Here is a 19918-nt window from a genome sequence, read left to right on the forward strand (position 1 = left end):
ATTCCCTGATTTCTCTCTACCACCTTTTTTGAATAGTGGGGTAACATTAGCTACCCTCCAATCCATGGGTACTGTTCAAGAGTCTATCGAATTTTGGAAGATGACCAGCAATGCATCTACTATTTCTAGGGCCACTTCCTAAGTACCCTGGGATGCAGATTATCAGGGGGATTTATCGGCCTTCAATCCCGTCAATTTCCCTAACACCATTTCCCTACAAATACTGATTTCTTTCAGTTCCTCCCTCTCATTAGACCCTATGTTCCCCGACATCTCTGGGAGGTTATTTGTGTCCTCCTTTGTGAAGACAGAACCAAAGTATGTATTTAATTTGTCTGCCATTTCTTTGTTCCCCATTATAAATTCCCCTGATTCTGACTGCAAGGGACCTACACTTGACTTCACCGATCTTTTTCTCTTCACATATTTATAAAAGCTTTTACAGTCAGTTTTTATGTTCCCTGCAAGCTTACTGTCATACTCTATTTTTCCCCTCGTAATTAATCTCTTTGTCCTCCTTTGTTGAATCCTAAACTGTTCCCAATCCTCAGTTTACTGCTTTTTCTGGCCAATTTATATGTCCTCTCCTTGGATCTTATGCTATCCGTAATTTCCCTTGTTAGCCATGGTTGAGTCACCTTTTTTGTTTTATTTTTATGCCAAACTGGGATGAACAAATTCTGTAGTTCATCCATGCGATCTTTGAATGTTTGCCATTGCCTATCCACCGTCAACCCTTTGAGTGACATTCCCCAATCAATCCTACCCAACTCGCGCCTCATACCATCGTAGTTTCCTTTTTTTAAATTCAGGACCCTAGTCTCTGAGTCAACTACTTCACTCTCCATCTTAATGAAGAATTCTATAATATTATGATTGTTCCGACCCAAGAGGCCTCGCACAACAAGATTGCTAATTAATCCTTTCTCATTACATAATACCCAGTCTAAGATGGCCTGATCGCTAGTTGGTTCCTCGACATATTGGTCCCGGAAACCATCCCGTATACACTCCATGAATTCCTCCTCCACAGTATTGTTACTAATTTGGTTAGCCCAATCTATATGTAGATTAAAGTCACCCATGATATCTGCTGTGTCCTTATTGCACGCTTCTCTAATTTCCCTTTTAATGCCATCCCCAACCTCTGCATTACTGTTTGGAGGTCTATATAACACTCCCACTAACGTTTTCTGCCCCTTGGTATTTCTCAGTTCTACCCATACAGATTCCACATCATCAGAGCTAATATCCTTCCTTACAATTGTGTTAATCCCCCCTTTAACCAGCAATACTACCCCACCTCCTTTTCCTTTTTGCCTATCTTTCCTGAATATTGAATACCCCTGGATGTTGAGTTCCCAGCCTTGGCCACCCTGGAGCCATGTTTCCGTAATCCCAATCATATTGTATTCGTTTACCTCTATTTGTGCAGCTAATTCTTCCACCTTATTATGAATGCTCCTCGCATTAAGACACAAAGCCTTCAGGCTTGTTTTTTTAACGCTCTTAGACCTTTTAGAATTATTATTTACTGTGGCCATGTTTGATTTAAACCCTTGATTTCTCTGACTGCCACCTTTGTTTTTCTCCTTCCTGTCTTTTGCTTCTATCCTTGTTTCCCTTTCATCTGTCTCCCTGCTCAGGTTCCCAACCCCCTGCCATTTTAGTTTAAACCCTCCCCCAGAGCACTAGCAAACACTCCCCCTAGGACATCGGTCCCGGTCCTGCCCAGGTGCAAACCGTCCGGTTTGTACTGGTCCCACCTCCCCCAGAACCGGTTCCAATTTCCCAGGAATTTGAATCCCTCTCCCTTGCACCTTTCCTCTAGCCACGTATTCATCTGAAATATCCTTCTATTTCTACTCTGACTAGCACATGTCACTGGTAACAATCCTGAGATTACTACCTTTGAGGTCCTATTTTTTAATTTACCTCCTAACTTCCTATATTCAGCCTTTAGAACCTCATCCCGTTTTTTACCTATATCGTTGGTACCTATATGCACCACGACAACTGGCTGTTCACCCTCCCCTTCCAAAATGTTCTGCAGCCGCTCTGAGACATCCTTGCCCCTTGCACCAGGGAGGCAACACGCCATCCTGGAGTCACGTTTGCGGCCGCAGAAACGCCTATCTATTCCCCTTACAATAGAATCCCCTATTACTATAGCTCTACCCCCCTTTTTCCTCCCATCCTGTGCAGCAGAACCACCCCTGGTGCCAGGAAGTTGGCTGCTGCTGCCTTCCCCTGATAAGCCATCCCCCTCAACAGTATCCAAAGTGGTATATCTGTTTGAGAGGGGAATGACTACAGGGGACTCCTACACTACCTGCCTGCACCTACTACTCTGCCTGGTGGTCACCCATTCCCTTTCTGCCTGTGCAACCTTTACCTGCGGTGTGACCAACTGATTAAACATGATATCCACGATGTGCTCAGCATCGCGAATGCTCCAGTATGTATCCATTCTCAGCTCCAGCGCCGCAATGCAGTCTGCCAGTAGCTGCAGCTGGATATACTTCCTGCACACATGGTCGTCAGGGACACAGGAAGTGTCCCTGATTTCCCACATAATGCAGGAGGAGCATACCATGGGGCCAAGCTCTCCTGCCATGACTTACCCTTTAATTAATTTAAATTAAATTAAATCAAATGAATACCACCAATTACACTATAATTAAATGATATACTCAAGGGCTCTTGTTTACCAACAGTCCCCGCTACACCACAGAGAGCTTAGAAACTATAAACCACAGAGTTTGTTTGGAAAAAAGGAGAAAGAGAGAAATACTCACCAACCAATCACTTACCTGCTTTCTGGTGACGTCACACTTCGATTACTTTTTACTTCTCTCTCTCCTGTTCTGAGATTGGTAAGCCTACCTCGTCTGCCGCTGCCTCTTTTGTAGTCGCTCCGCCACTTCACCCAGGTCCGCCACCGCTGTGGGGCCTACCTGGTCTGCCGCCACCTCTTTTGTAGTCGCTCTGCCGCCGCTGCTTCACCCAGGTCCGCTGCCGCTGTGTCAAGTTTAATGTCAATGTTAATGTCAAGTTTCCGTTAATGTGATGTCAACCACAAAAATCTATATTTTCACCAGTTTCCGGTCTTGGACTAATTTGTGTTCACCTTTGGAAGTGGCTTAGTGAGTTGCATTGAATGGTGAGACATAGCGGTACCTCCAGCAATGGTGGTCAGTGTGAAAGAATGGCTTGGTCATTGTAGGGATCCTTTATGGTGCTGCTGTGGGGTGGTGCCAACCTGGCGCAGCATGTGGCAACCTAAAGTTACTGCATAATGTTAAGTATATCTGGCCATGATGAGGCCGCCCCTGACCTCCCGGGCAGCAATATGCTCGAGTGGGGTGGGATCTGGCCTGCAGGTTCCTCCAGCTCATGCTCCTCCTCGTCTTCCAACTGATGCTCCTCCTCCTCTGAAGAGGTTGTGTGCTCAGTGCCTTGCTCCTCATGCAGTGCTAATCGTTGCTGCTGCATTATGTTGTGCAGGTCGCAGCAGACCATGATGATTCTGGAGACCCTGGCTGGTGCATACTGAAGGGCTCCTCAGGATCTGTCAAGGCATCTGAAGCGCATTTTCAGCATGCCTATTGTCTGCTCTATGACACATCTGGTGGAAATGTGGCTTTCATTATATTTCTCATGGGCCTCCTCAAGGGTGCCATGAGCCGTGTCTTCAGTAGATAGCTCTTGTCTCCAAGCAGCCAGCCAGAACATCTGTTTGGAGGAGTGAAGAGCTGAGGGAGGGTGGACTGGTGAAGGACGAAAGAGTCATGGCAGCTGCCAGGGAATTTGGCACACACAAGCATGATGATCTTCCTATGGTTGCAGACCAGCTGCACATTGAGGGAGTGGAAGCCCTTGTGATTGAGAAAGACTCCTGGGTTATGATGGGGTCCCCTGATGGCCACATGTGTGCAGTCAATGACGCCTTGCACCCGTGGGAAGCCAGCCAGTGTGGCAAAGCCTAGCGCCCACTCAGTAACACTGGCTTCATCAGTGGCAAAGTTGATATAATTGGCTGACTTATCAAACAGGGCATCGGTGACCTGTGTGACGCATCTGTGGGTGGCCAAATGCGAGGTGCCGCAAATGTCTGCTGCAGGTCCCAGGAAGAAGCCTGAGGTGAAGAAGTAGAGGGCACTGGTGACTTTGACAGCCACTGGTAAGGCATGTCCACCCGCTCCTCTGGGCTGCAGGTCTTGCTCGAGCAATGTGCAAATGTCTGCGATGATCTGGCGCGCTAGCCTGAGCCTCCTTTGGCGCTGCTGCTCAGTCATGTTGATGGAGCTCATCCTCTGCCTGCATACCCTGTGTTGGGGGTATCGCCTCCAGCATGGCGCAGCCCTGCGCTGATTCCCTCGTACTGTGGAGCATCAGGTGGTTGAGGAGAATGTTGGTGGTGTTGTTGCTGGTGTGCCTGGTGTTGGGGCTCATTGTGGTCCGATTCTGAGGACCAAGGTGAGACAGTATAAACGGCACCCACGCTGATGGAATAGATGGCAGGTCAAGTTGAGATGACAGAAGCAATCTGTCAATGGTGTGATAGGTTCTACCAATGAGGTGAGACTGGGTGGCTGCAAACTCTTGCAGCCTGTAGAAAGCTAAATCTGTGCTGGGAATGCAGTCAGCTACAGCATCTGCCTGAGGAAAGTGATCAGCTGTGAGGTGGGAGCTTTTATAGTACATTTCATGCTGTTATCTAATCAGCTGGAGCAATGACCACTCAACTCCCGCCTTGGGTTGGCAGACATGGTTCCTGAACTTCGTGAATCATGTGGGCAGCCAGGGAAATTTGAAAGGTAGACTAAAAAAGGCGCCTAAGGGTCTGACAGCAAGGTTATAATTATTTGAATTAGGTTGCCCGCCTCTGTTGTTCGGGTCGCTGCCGCACTGGCAAACACACCCGAGGGAAAGGTGCATAGGGGCGGGATGACGGCCGATTCCCGACCTGCTCCAGCTTATTTCAAATTTCTCACCTGACCCGCCTCCAATCACGCCCGCATGGACCCCAGAAAATTCTGACCGTAGAGTCTGGAGGTGGCAAAGGCATGTATGAAGGTTTCAGCACCAGATGGGCTGAAGTAGGGGCAGAGGCAGGTAATCTATGGAGTTAGAAACTAGGCAGTCTTTGTGATGGTCAAGATATGAGGACAGAAACTCAGCTCATGGTCAAACAGAATATCAATTTTGTGAACATAGTTCTTGTAATGATAGCTAGGGAGTGTGTTATAGTCAGTAGCAAGGGGACAGAGTTTGTGGTGGGATCAAAGATGACATTTAGATTCATCCAAAACTGGATGACAGGCAAGCATTGTGACAGTACAGAGGCAGAGAAGAGTCAAGAAAGATGGCTGAGATGTAGAGTTGTGAGTACCTGTGAAAACAGACCTCATGTCTGTGGATGATGTCACCAAGGGACAGTATGTAGATGAGGAAGAGAAGGCCATGTGTGGATCCTTCAGAGGTGCTGGAGGTGATGATGCCAGCATGGGAAAAGAAGCTATTGCTGCAGATGCTCTGGCTATGATTGGATAAGTAAGAGTGGAAATAAGCAAAGGCAGCCCCCTGGAGTTCAGAGTTTGACAGTAGAGGAGAGACATTGGAGGAGGATGGTATGATCAACCATCGAAGGCTGCGGAGAAGTTGAAGAGGACGAAGAGGGATAATTCATCGCAGTTACAGAGAATGTGGTTTGTGACTTTGGTTAAGAACATTTCAGTGCCATGGGTGGGACAGATGGAGGGATTCAAACAGGGTTATGGGAGAACTTGCACTTAACAGTGAGCCAACAACAAAGGAAAAGGAGTTTGGAGATGCGATCATTAATGAGTCTAGAGGGGTCAAGGGTGTTTTTTTGAGGAGATGGGTGATGGAAGCAGGACAGTGCTTCAGGAGAATACACCATATACAGGAAACTCTTTTTTATCCGGCACCGACGGGACCGGCGTGGTGCCAGTTGATCAAAAAGTCCGGATTACAGAGAGGTATACTTACCAAGGTATGAGAGCCCCATACAAGGCCACAGGTGCAGGAGCCCCGGTTACACGGCCACAGATCCAGGAGTCCCTGTTGCACGGCCACAGGTGCAGGAACCCCGGTTACACGGCCACAGATCCAGGAACCCCGGTTACACAGCCACTAATATATAGTAAAATTACCTGAACCTACTCCTGAATTTTGCCGATTAAGAGATATAATAAACATATTACCCATTTATATTTAACTAGCTGGGGGGGCCCGGCGTTGCCAAGGCTTTTTTGTAAAACGGCAGTTTACAGGGCCGCGCGGTTTACAGCCGGCCACTGCCGCTCCCCCGCTCTGTGTCTCGGGCCGAGCGGTTCTGAGGCCCAGCCCGAGTGACCCCAACTCACCTCCCGCTCCGGCGGGCCGGGAGCGGGATACTTTGCCGGAGCCGCACTGTGGGGGTTTGTTGTGCTGGTGCTGTCGCTGTCGGTATTTAAAAAATGGCGGCGATGTTTTGGGAGGCTGCAGGATTAGGCCCGCCCACACATGGAATGAAACGCCCCCCGTGATGCAAGAGAGAGAGAGAGACTGGGGGGAGACGAGAGAGAGAGGGAAGGAGAGAGAGAGAGAGAGAGAGGGAAGGAGAGAGAGACAGAGAGAGGGAAGGACAGAGAGAGAGAGAGAGAGAGAGAGAAGGAGAGAGAGACAGAGAGAGGGAAGGAGAGAGAGACAGAGAGAGAGAGGGAAGGAGAGAGAGACAGAGAGAGAGAGGGAAGGAGAGAGAGAGAGAGGGAAGGAGAGAGAGACAGACAGAGACAGAGAGGGAAGGAGAGAGAGAGACTGGGGGAGAGAGAGAGAGATGGGGAGAGAGAAAGAGTAGAGAGACTGGGGGAGAGAAGGAGAGAGAGAGAGACGGGGAGATAGAGAGAGAGAGAGACTGGGGAAATAGAGAGAGAGACTGAGGGGGGAGAGAGAGAGCGACTGAGGGGGAGAGAGAGAGACAGGGGAGAGAGAGAGTAGAGAGACTGGGGGGAGAGAGAAGAGAGAGACTGGGGAGAGAGAGAGAGAATGGGGAGATAGAGAGAGAGACTGAGGGGGATAGAGAGAGAGAGACTGAGGGGGGAAGAGAGAGAGCGACTGAGGGGGGGGAAGAGAGAGAGCGACTGAGGGGAGAGAGAGAGACGGGGAGAGAGAGAGTAGAGAGACTGGGGAGAGAGAGAGAGAGAGACTGGGGAGAAAGAGAGAGAGAGAGACTGGGGGAGAGAGAGAGAGACTGGGGGAGAGAGACGGGGAGAGAGAGAGAGAGACTGGGGGAGAGAGAGAGAGAGACGGGGAAGGGAGAGAGAGACTGGGGAGAGAGAGAATGGGGAGATAGAGAGAGAGAGAGCGAGAAAGAGACGGGGGGACAGGGAGAGAGTGGAGGGAGAGGGAGAGAGTGGGGGAGAAAGAGAGAGAGAGACTGGGGGAGATGGAGAGAGTGGGGGAGAGAGAGACGAGAGGGAGACTGGGGTAGAGAGAGACTGGAGGAGAGAGAGACTTGGGGGAGAGAGAGAGACTGGGGGACAGAGAGAGAGACGGGGGGAGAGAGAGAGACTGGGAGAGAGAGAGAGAGACTGGGGGGAGAGAGAGAGTGACTGAGGGGGGAGAGAGAGAGAGAGACTGGGGAGATAGAGAGAGAGACTGAGGGGGGAAAGAGAGCGACTCGGGGAGAGAGACTGGGGGAGAGAGAGAGAGACGGGAGAGAGAGGAGAGAGACTGGGGAGAGAGAGACTGGGAAGAGAGAGAGAGACCAGGGGGGAGAGAGAGAGAGAGAGACTGGGGGAGAGAGAGAGCGACTGAGGGGGGAGAGAGAGAGAGAGAGATGGGGAGAGAGAGCGAGGGAGAGACGGGGGAGAGAGAGAGAGACTGAGGGGGAGAGAGAGAGCGACTGAGGGGGAGAGAGAGAGAGACTGGGGGAGAGAGAGAGAGAGACGGGGAGAGAGAGAGAGAGAGTAGAGAGACTGGGGGAGAGAGAGGAGAGAGACTGGGGAGAGAGAGAGAGAATGGGGAGATAGATAGAGAGAGAGAGAGACTGAGGGGGAGAGAGAGAGCGACTGAGGGGGAGAGAGAGACTGGGGGAGAGAGACGGGGAGAGAGAGAGAGAGAGAGATGGGGAAGGGAGAGAGAGACTGGGGAGATAGAGAAAGAGAGAGCGAGAGAGAGACTGGGGGGGAGAGAGAGAGACTGGGGGGGGTGGGGGTAGAGAGAGAGAGAGAGACTTGGGAGAGGGAGAGAGTGGAGGGAGAGGGAGAGAGTGGGGGAGAGAGAGAGAGAGAGAGACTGGGGGGAGAGGGAGAGAGTGGGGGAGAGAGAGAGAGACGGGGGAGAGAGAGACGGGGAGAGAGAGACTGGAGGGGAGAGAGAGAGAGACTGGGGGAGAGAGAGGAGGAGAGAGAGAGAGACTGGGGGAGAGAGAGAGAAACTGGGGGGAGAGAGAGAGCGACTGAGGGGGGAGAGAGAGATGGGGAGAGAGAGAGAGAGACTGGGGAGATAGAGAGAGAGAGACTGCAGGGGGAGAGAGAGAGAGCGACTCGGGGGAGAGAGAGAGACTGGGGGAGAGTGAGAGAGATGGGAGAGAGAGTAGAGAGACTGGGGGGAGAGAGAGGAGAGAGACTGGGGGGAGAGAGAGAGACTGGGGGAGAGAGAGGAGAGAGACTGGGGAGAGAGAGAGAGATGGGGAGAGAGAGAGAGAGACTGGGGGAGAGAGACGGGGGAGAGAGAGAGAGAGACTGGGGGAGAGAGAGAGAGAGACGGGGGAAGGGAGAGAGAGACTGGGGAGAGAGAGAGATAGAGAGACTGGGAGACAGAGCGAGATAGAGAGACGGGGAGCGAGAGAGAGATTGGGGGGAGAGAGAGAGAGACTGGAGGAGGGAGAGACTGGAGGAGAGAGATGGAGAGAGAGAGAGACTGGGAGAGAGAGACTGGAGGAGGGAGAGTCTGGAGGAGAGAGAGAGACTGGGAGACTGGGGGAGAGAGAGAGACTGGGAGATAGAGAGAGAGAGACAGACAGAGAGAGACTGAGGGGGGAGAGAGAGAGAGACAGGGAGAGAGAGAGAAACTGGGGGAGAGAAAGAGGAGAGAGACTGGGGGAAGAGATAGAGGGACTGGGAGACAGAGAGAGAGAGACTGGGAGACAGAGCGAGAGATAAAGAGACGGGGAGAGAGAGAGAGATTGGGGGGAGAGAGAGGGAGAGGGCTAGAAATTCGGTAGTGCCCCGTTTGGAGAGGGAATGAGGGAGAGACAGAGAGAGAGAGGGAAGGAGAGAGAGAGAGGGAGGGAGAGAGAGAGAGGGAAGGAGAGTGAGAGAGAGAGGGAAGGAGAGAGAGAGGGAAGGAGAGAGAGAGAGAGAGGGAAGGTGAGAGAGAGAGAGAGGGAAGGAGAGAGAGAGAGAGAAGGAGAGAGAGAGAGAGAAGGAGAGAGAAACAGAGAGAGAGAGAGGGAAGGAGAGAGAGAGAGAGGGAAGGAGAGAGAGAGAGCGAGAGAGAGAGGGAAGGAGAGTGAGAGAGAGAGGGAAGGAGAGAGAGAGAGGGAAGGAGAGAGAGAGAGGGAAGGAGAGAGAGAGAGAAGGAGAGAGAGAGAGAGGGAAGGAGAGAGAGAGACGGAAGGAGAGAGAGAGAGGGAAGGAGAGAGAGAGAGAAGGAGAAGAGAGACAGAGAGGGAAGGAGAGAGAGAGAGTGAGGGAAGGAGAGAGTGAGAGAGAGAGGGAAGGAGAGACAGAGAGAGAGAGGGAAGGAGAGAGAGAGAGAGGGAAGGAGAGAGAGAAACAGAGGGAAGGAGAGAGAGAGAGAGGGAAGGAGAGAGAGAGAGAGGGAAAGAGAGAGAGGGAGAGAGAGAGAGAAGGAGAGAGTGAGGGAAGGCGATAGAGAAGAGAGGAAGTGGCCCGGCCCGAGTCACCCCAGCTGAGTAGGCTGGGCACAGTGAAAGCATTGATTTCTTTATGACAGCACAAAAACTGCTCTGACATCATAGCAGCTCTTCGACATCATAGTCACTCAATGCTAATGAGCGGATAACGAGCGGAATTTTGAACGTTTTTTGGATACCGTCGGCACAATTTTTGTCTCACCAAAAAGTAAATACGCTTATGACCGTTCCGGAATCGTAAGCTTTCTTTTGATGTAACACACGTGTAGGTACGCTCCTATAACTTTTGAGAGCAATTATATATATAGATGATTTAGTCCCATTAACTTGTATAACTTATTGCCTGTTCACAGTTTACATGTTTCTTTAGCACTGAGCCAATACAGTATTGATTGATGTTAAAGGAGCTGTAAACCCTTTTTATAAAACCCTCAGAAATGTCACCTGCTGTATTAAACCATGGTTATAATGGGCAACAAAATTGAGAACTGCATTCTCCTTTACTCAAAGACTAAAGATTTTTGAAGCATGAATGACCGGACAATGAAATGAGGGACATTCCAAAAGAACTAAGCTTGCTCCATCCACAACCTGAATCGTCACTGGTAAAAATAAGGAAAAGAGCTGTGGTGCAGAAGTACTGGAATCAGAAGGGCAAGGCTCAAGAGCTTAACTGTTACTGAAATATTATAAAATCCTATATTAAACTTAGAAAGAATGTTTCTCTTGCCTTATGACATTTAGCTATTGTATTACATGTTGTTCTGACATATTCCCATGTGCTACAAACACCCATTTAACACAGATGGTTAGCGTGGCATGATGGTGTTTGTCATACGTGCAGCTGTATGTGCTAAGAACAACTTACATTCTCCGTGCAATGTTGTCTTAATGCTTTTTGGATGCTGGTGCTATATCAATATTTGAATGCTTATCAATATGGTGGTAATTCTTGGTTCATCAGCACACACTTTTTTTTAATTTTAGGAACTGTTCCAAGATTGTCACCCAGTCCATTTTCTGAATTCAAGAGCATTTGGTGTTAAGGACAAACCCTCAACAATCCTAAAGTGGGTACTTTAGATTCCTAATTTTGTAAGATTGTTGTTAAATTATGATTATTAATTTCTTTACTAATATCCCATTTATAGAAATGATGATGGTGTAAACAAACCTTAACTATATTATGTATGCTTACATTAAATGATTTTTGAAGCATGAATGACCCGACAATGAAATGAGGGACAATGCAAAAGAATTAAGCTTGCTCCATCCACAACCTGAATCGTCACTGGTAAAAATAAGGAAAAGAGCTGTGGTGCAAAAGTACTGGAATCAGAAGGGCAAGGCTCAAGAGCTTAACTGTTACTGAAATTTCTGGTGAGGAAATGATTGCCAGAAAATATTCTCATTGACCTGGCTGGATGACATCAGAAACCCTGAGTGAAGCTCAGCAGTTTGTTGTTATCTGAACCCCTGTGTGAGATTATTTTCGATTTTGTTCAATTTTCTCCCATTCCTTTCCTGGCTCATGCTGGAGTCTGGTTCCCCTTTAAACACCTACAGCCTTCCATTACATCATTCATGTCATACATTTATTTGTAAGTGTTGTAAAACTATTTAGCCATGGGCGCCGTCACACCCGCAATCCACGTCCAAGTATGTTCGCTTCCCAGTGGGGGAGGTGGAAACCCCTGGATAATGATTGAAAGGAAGAATACTGATTATTTTTCCAGCTCCCCAGCTCAGAATACTGAGCTGAGTTATAGTTCCACCACCTCCACTTCGGCTAAGATCACTAATTCAGGGTTCTAGGGTCTGGCAGTCTGGCAGCATTGTAAGTGGCCTCACACTTATTATGTTTTGGGTTCTTTAATCTTTGTTATTCTGTTTTTAGCTTTCGTGTTTCAGGCTACTCTCATAGGTGAGCCTTCTCCATACATCCTCAAGAGTGTTTCCACTTGCCCTAATATTGAAGTATTTTATCGTAGGCATGCCTGTAGTAAAGAACATATTTTTTCAGATTACTTCAACCACCAGTTCTATCCCATGTTTCTTTGTTTTCAATAGGTGACAGAATTATTATTTTTTTTATAAAATAATATTACACAACTGTATTGATGTTGTGGGGAATTTTGTTCTGATTGGAGGTTTAAAAGAATTTTTCCAGCAAAGGCTCACAAAAGTCAGACTTGTGAGCCTTACACTGCTGTCTGCCAGTTGCTTAGATATAAAAAAATAATTTAACCTTACCTGCCTGTGTTGTTACACTTAAATCCACAAGAGTCTGCCCCATATATCAAGATGTCTGTGGCCATTTAGACTGTTCCTATACTCATTTTACAAACCCTTCAGGCTATAATATGGGAGGGAGTGCAAACCATCATGTTCCTCCAACTTTGGTGCTGAGTTAAGCACCAACCTGAAGTAAACTTTTATTACAACAGTATATTACTTTCCCAGTGAGTGGTCTTTTTACAATTATCATGAGATGAAAACTATAAAAGAACTTTTGGGAAAAAAATATATGTTCTCATAAAATTTTATTGCAGGTCAGCACTTAAACCAGGAAACCACAAACTTGCATCTTAGACTGTCATCTATCCTGCAACTTTTATGAATGTTATAGCATTTCAAAAACTGAACGTGGACACAATGTAATGACTGCAATGATTCTACTACACAAAATTACATTTTGTCAATTTTAAAAGCAAAAATAACACACAAAGGTAACTTTAAACTTATTTAAGAAATTGGCAGACAAGATCGTAAAGAACATAAGAACATAAGAACATAAGAAATAGGAGCAGGAGTAGGCAATCGGCCCCTCGAGCCTGCTCCGCCATTCAATAAGATCATGGCTGATCTGATCCTAACCGCCAATCCACTATCACATAACCATCTCCTGAATCTAACAGAATTAGACACACGAAATAGGAGCAGGATCAGGCTACACGGCCCCTGGGGCCCGCTCCGCTACCCACAGGGCCATGACCGATCCGAACCTAGACTCATGTCCAAATTCCTGCCCGCTCCCCGTAACCCTTAATTCCCTTTACTTCTAGGAAACTGTCTATTTCTGTTTTAAATTTATGTAATGATGTAGCTTCTACAGCTTTTTGGGCAGCGTATTCCATGGACCTACCACCCTCTGAGTGAAGTAGTTCCTCCTCATCTCAGTTTTGAAAGAGCAGCCCCTTATTCTAAGACTATGCCCCCTAGTTCTAGTTTCACCCATCATCGGGAACATCTTCCCGCATCCACCCGATCCAACCCCTTCACAATCGTATATGTTTCAATAAGATCGCCTCTCATTCTTCTGAACTCCAATGAGTAGAGTCCCAATCTACTCAACCTCTCCTCATATGTCCATCCCCTCATCCCCGGGATTAACCGAGTGAACCTTCTTTGTACTGACTCGAGAGCAAGTATGTCCTTTCTTAAGTATGGACACCAAAACTGTACGCAAGTATTCCAGGGTGCGGTCTCACCAATACCTTGTACAACTGAAGCAATACCTCCCTATTTTTATATTCTATCCCCCTAGCAATGAAAGCCAACATTCCATTGACCTTCTTAATCACTTGCTGCACCTGCATACTAACCTTTTGAGTTTCGTGCACCAGGACCCCCAGATCCCTTTGTACTTCAGTACTTTCCAGTTTCTTGCCATTAAGATAATAACTTGCTCTCTACGATTTTTCCTGCCAAAGTGCATAACCTCACACTTTCCAGTATTGTACCTCCTCAGTCACTACTTTCCCTCCCATCTTAGTATCATCTGCAAACTTTGATATGTTACACTTGGTCCCCTCCTCCAAATCGTTAATATAGATTGTAAAGAGTTGGGGACCCAGCACTGACCCCTGCGGAACACCACTAGTTACTGATTGCCAGTCTGAGAATGAACCATTTATCCCAACTCTCTGCCTTCTGTTAGATAGCCAATCCTCTATCCATGCCAGAATATTACCCCCAATCCCGTGATTTTTTATCTTAAGCAATAATCTTTTGTGTGGCACCTTGTCAAATGCCTTTTGGAAGTCTAAAAACACTACGTCCACTGGTTCCCCTTTATCCACCCTATATGTTACTTCCTCAAAGAAATCCAGCAAATTTGTCAAATGTGACTTCCCCTTCATAAAACTATGCTGACTTTGTCCTATTAAATTATGATTATCCAAATGTCCTGTTACTGTCTCCTTAATAATAGACTCCAAAATTTTACCTACCACAGATGTTAGGCTAACCGGTCTATAGTTTCCAGCCTTCTGTCTACTGCCCTTTTTAAATAAGGGTGTTACATTAGCAGTTTTCCAGTCTGCCGGGACCTTTGCCGAGTCCAGGGAGTTTTGGAAAATTATTACCAATGCATCCACATTCCCTACCGCCACTTCCCTCAAGACCCTAGGATGTAAGCCATCAGGTCCAGGTGATTTATCCGCCTTGAGTCCCATTATTTTACCGAGTACCACTTCCTTAGTGATTTTGATCGTGTTTAGCTCCTCCCCCCCTTTAGCCCCCTGTTTGTCCAGTGTTGGGATATTCTTAGTGTCTTCTACTGTAAAGACTGATATAAAATATTCATTCAGTGTTTTTGCCATCTCCATATTTCCCACCATTAATTTCCCGGTCTCATCCTCTAAGGGACCAACATTTACTTTAGCCACCCTTTTTCTTTTTATATAACTATAAAAACTCTTACTATCTGTTTTTATATTTTTTGCTAATTTACTTTCATAATCTATCTTCCCTTTCTTAATCAATCTTTTTGTTATTTTTTGCTGTCTTTTAAAGTTTTCCCAATCCTCTATCCTCCCACTAGATTTGGCTACCTTATATGCCCTTGTTTTTAGTCGAATACTATCCTTAATTTCTTTACTTAGCCACGGATGGCTGTCTTTTCTTTTACACCCTTTTCTTCTCAGTGGAATATATATTTTTTGGAAGTTGTAAAATAACTCCTTAAATGTACACCACTGATCATGTATCGTCTTACCCTTTAATCTATTTTCCCAATCCACTCTACTCAATTCCGCTCTCATACCTTCATAGTCTCCTTTATTCAAGCTTAGCATGCTTGTTTGAGATGCAACCTTCTCACCCTCTAATTGAATATGGAATTCAACCATGTTATGGTCACTCATTCCAAGGGGATCCTTTACTAGGACATTTTTAATTAATCCTGTCTCGTTACACAGGACCAGATCTAAGGTTGCTTGCCCCCTGGTCGGTTCAGTTACATACTGCTCAAGAAACCCATCCCTAATACACTCAATGAACTCATCCTCAAGGCAGCCCTGCCCAATTTGATTTGTCCAATTAATATGATAGTTAAAATCCCCCATAATTATAGATGTTCCCTTATTACAAGCCTCAACTATTTCCTGATTGATACTCCGTCCAACAGAGTTGCAACTGTTCGGAGGCCTATAGACTACGCCCACTAGTGTTTTTTTCCCCTTATTATTCCTTACCTCCACCCAAACTGTTTCATTATCCTGGTCTTTTGACCCAATATCATTTCTCTGTATTACAGTGATTCCTTCCTTTATTAACATAGCCACCCCACCTCCCCTTCCTTCCTGCCTGTCCTTCCTGATCGTTAAATAACCTGGTATGTTTAATTCCCAGGCATTGTCACCCTGCAGCCATGTTTCTGCAATGGCCACAAGATCATACCCATATGTAGTTATTTGTGCCATTAACTCGTCTATTTTGTTACGAATGCTACGTGCATTCAGATAGAGAACTTTCAAAGATGTTTTGTGACACTTAGTTCCTGCTTTTGCCCTTTTTATTACTTTACCTTTTACTCCATACCTTCTGCCCCTTCCTGACACGCTCTGGTTTTTAATTTCCCCACAGCTACCTAAGTCTATGACCTTCACAGAATCACAGAAACCCCACAGTGCAGATAGAGGCCATTTCGGCCCATCGAGCCTGCACCGACACATATCCCACCCGATCCCCGTAACCCCTACACACCAACACATATCCCACCCTATCCCTGTAACCCCACGTATTTAATCCCCCTAACACTAAGGGTCAATTTATCATAGCCAATCAACCTAACCCGCACATCTTTGGAGTGTGGGAGGAAACCGGAGCACCCGGAGGAAACCCACGCAAACACGGGGAGAATGTGCAAACTCCACACAGACAGTCGCCCGAGGCCGGATTCGAACCCGGGTCCCTGGCGCTGTGAAGCAACAGTGCTAACCACTATGCCACCGTGCTTCTCTGTTGTCATTTTTATTATTTGCTCTCTAGGAACCTCCCCCCCCCACTAGTTAGTTTAAAGCCCTCTCTACAGCCCTAGTTATATGATCCGTCAGGACCCTAGTCCCAGCACTGGCCAAGTGAAGCCCGTCCCAATGGAACAGCTCCCTCCTGCCCCAGTACTGGTGCCAGTGTCCCAGGAAGCAAAACCCATTTCTCCCACACCAGTCTTTGAGCCATGCATTTAACACTCTAATTTTATTTGTCCTAGCCAAATTCGCTCGTGGCTCAGGTAATAATCCAGAGATTATTACCCTTGTGGTTCTGCTTTTTAATTTGGCCCCTAGCTGCTCAAACTCCCTCAGCAGAACCTCCTTCCTTGTCCTATCTATGTCATTGGTACCAACATGGACCACGACAACTGGATCCTCCCCCTCCCACTCCAAGTTTCTCTCCGGTCCAGAGGAGATGTCCTTAACCCTGGCACCAGGCAGGCAACACAGCCTTCGGGACTCTCGCTCTCGGCTGCAAAGAACTCTATCTATCCCCCGAACGATACTATCCCCTACCACTACAACATTTCTTTTAACTCCCCCCACTTGAATGGCCCCCCGCTCCACGGTGCTGTGGCCAGGTTGCTCATCCTTCCCGCAGTCCCTGCTCCCATCCTCACAGGGAGTAAGATTCCCACCGATTCTCGCACTGAGGCCTTACCTGGGTCTCTGGAGCCTTTATACAGCCGCTCAGCCCGCGATTCCCGCCGATTCTCGCTCTGAGGCCTTACCTAATATGATTTTAATGAGTTGTCTCTGGAGTATTTCTTTAAATTTGCAGGTCTAATATCAAATAGCAAGTCTCAACATTCATAATAGAGTCTTTAATAAAACTGGGGCAGCCATAACAAATAACGGGTTGTATTTTGCGGCCCCTACAGGTGCATACAAGGTGCGCACGTGCCCGTAAGGGCCTCGCAAGTTCCGGGTTTAGGCATGCGCTAAAACCCAGAACTTGCGATCCGTCAAGAATTTTCTTGACAGATCCTCCACACCCCCGGGAAAAGGGCATTCATGGGCGGAGATTTGGCTATTTGCCCAACTTCTGCTCAGCGAATGCCCGTGAAATTCTTCCACCTGGTAAAAGCGTAAGGCCTGCTTTTACCAGCGTAAGAGTGTTAAAAAACAGAAAAATAAATTTTTATCAATAATTTATACTTTTAAAAACCTGTGAAATAAGGTTAAGTTTATTTTTAGCCCTCTTAAAACATGTAAATTTATTTTTCAAAAAATTTAAATCTTGTTTAATTAATTAAATGCCTTTTTAATTAATTTTAAATATGTGATTTTTTTAAATTTATTTAAAGCGTATAGGTATTTTTGGGGGTATTCCCATTCATGCTTATGGGGTTTCTGTATGTATGGAATTCCTATAAGAATGAATGGGGATCCCCCTTCTGCCATTCGTTGGGCCGGCCCACATGATCCCAGGGGTGCTAGCAAACCACGTGCGCCCCTGAGATATGTGGACCTCTACACATTGAGGCTCAGGAGCACGAGTCTCCGTAGATCCCAAGGCAGAAGGTAAATTCATATATTTTTTGCCGGTCGGAGGCATCTGCCCGCAGGAAGCCTCCGACCGCAAATTCAGGGCCAACATCTTTTCCTACTGTGAGACACCATTGCTGTCAGGTCATGCATGCATGTGCGGTGTACAGAGATTTATTAATAGACAACCAAATTGCTGAAATTCAAACTTTTTTATCTCAAAATGGCTGCACAGTTGGATGTCTTTGAAGCATTATGATAACTAAGACCAGTATGAAGATTCTTCACCATGTTCTGTTCAAACCACAGGCTGGTATCAGGGTTTCTACATGTATGTATGTGTGTACACACACACACACTCGTAGGTTTATATGGCCTTTTAGAGAATCTTCATAAAACATATCTTTGCACATCCAAACCGAGGAATGCAGTGTTAAAAGCCCCACACTGATCCAGAATTACTTGAAATTCTTGTTGACAGACATCAAAAAAGTAAGATCTTGGCTCCTCGTGGAGCAGCTTACTACGCAATCACAGAAGGTGTGGGGGAGTTTCATGAGATATGGAATCTCAGGTGCTGAAAGTGTTCACTATTAAAACTGCATTCATTGAAAATGGTAATTTTGTTTTGGACTCAATCATTCTGTTGTAACCATTGCTATTATTAAACAGGTAAGACCTTTAATTCTCAATTATCTGTCAGTAGAAACTTTTTCCACCCCTCTAGCAACAAGCCAGAAATTCGTAACAATAATGAGCCTTTACTATACTATATACTGCTCACTCAAAATGTGCAGGCCCAGTTCTGCCTATTTGAGGATCCCCAGGAAATTCCGGAGCACTTGCCTGTATTTCTGGGTTCCGGTCATTTAGCAGAGTAGCAGAATTTTATCTTCAAATCCTTAGGCAAATCTTAGAATACTAGTTAATAAAAACAGAATTTGATTTATTCAGTCATCATAAATAAGTGGCCTTGATAATACACATTTTGTTACATGGTTATAATATCCCTATTGTTATCTAACAGCATAACTTCCAACTATTTTTGAGCAGTGCCATGGGCGAGCCACTACTAATATATTATAATTGGTACATCAGTGCATGCCCTACTTCAAGCTCCAAACATCACACCTTGTTGCAGATGCAAAACAATTTTCTACAAAGACAGTTATTTTATGCTGTGTGCTTCTGAGCTTGAGCCAAAGCTGGCAAGCGCTTTACACTTGGCAAGGTTCCCTCACCAAAACAATTAAACGCGGAGTAACCTAAACTTTGTGCTTACTTAAGAGATTTTGATGCCTTAATGGGACACATCTCAACCTTAGAATAACAGTACATTGTGCATTACATGAAACAAATCTATCCTTATAAAACAGTATATCATCTGGCTCACTGTGAGCAATTCTTAAATAAAGGAAGCCAGTCATTGACCTGTTGCTAGAAACTCATAAGCACCTTGCAATCTGTGAATAAACTTTGATTTTACCCTGTGTTTATTTAACAGCAATTGGATTTAGTGGCCTTAACAGCAAATTAAGACATTTTGCATTACATAGTATAACACTTGTCCTTATAAACAACATATCGTCTGACTTATATTATGAGCACATGGGAGATCTACTAGTATAATTTATACACACACATACAACAGGTTTTGATGTATTTATTCTGCCGCTTTTATTCACAGATCTGTTTCTTCAGTATCAGCATTCCTAGAAGGCAACAGTTTATTTGTGCCAGAATACAGACAACATCAGCACCTTCTGCAGCTGATTAGATATGCAGACAATGTTAGCCGCTGGGTCTCTGCTGAAATTGTCACATGTGACACATCTAAGGTGAGCATTCCAAATTTATTTAACTTACAACTTAATGACAGGAATTAATTTACAATTTATAACCTCACTGTAATATATATTTTTTGAATCGTAATGTTCTGTATTTTTTTACACTGTGGATAGATTAAAAATTCTCCATCTTCTAGCAAAATGATTTAACATCGTTATGGATCAGCTCAGAAACTTTGCAATTTCAAAATCAATTTGTATTCAGTCAGAACTTAATTCAGTCAAAATTTAGATTAAAATGCAAAATCTGATTCAATTCGACCCATTTAATGGTCACCCTGGAGTGCCCCAAGGTTCCATTCTTGACCCCCTCTTCCTCCTTTACATGCTGCCTCAGAGACCGTGATCCTGAAATTACACGGGGGTTCTCCCAGTCTCCTGCTGTAACTTTGGCTGTCCATGTTATTTCCCTTAAAATT

At 46.0% G+C, this 19918-nt stretch overlaps 1 protein-coding gene across 2 annotated transcripts in view; it reads left to right on the plus strand.

The window, feature by feature from the left end:
• The window catches only part of kndc1 (kinase non-catalytic C-lobe domain containing 1), a 328087-nt gene that overhangs the window by 289212 nt on the left and 18957 nt on the right, over positions 1–19918 (plus strand). For both annotated transcript variants that reach the window (XM_085994745.1, XM_085994746.1), the window contains 2 exons: positions 10877–10959; positions 19340–19490. In XM_085994745.1, coding sequence (XP_085850871.1) covers positions 10877–10959; positions 19340–19490 — 234 coding nt within the window. The remainder of the gene's footprint in view (positions 1–10876; positions 10960–19339; positions 19491–19918) is intronic.

This window comes from Somniosus microcephalus, chromosome 8 (assembly GCF_052327205.1).
Source record: "Somniosus microcephalus isolate GS21.2 chromosome 8, FLI_Smic_1.0, whole genome shotgun sequence".
Lineage (NCBI taxonomy): Eukaryota > Metazoa > Chordata > Chondrichthyes > Squaliformes > Somniosidae > Somniosus > Somniosus microcephalus.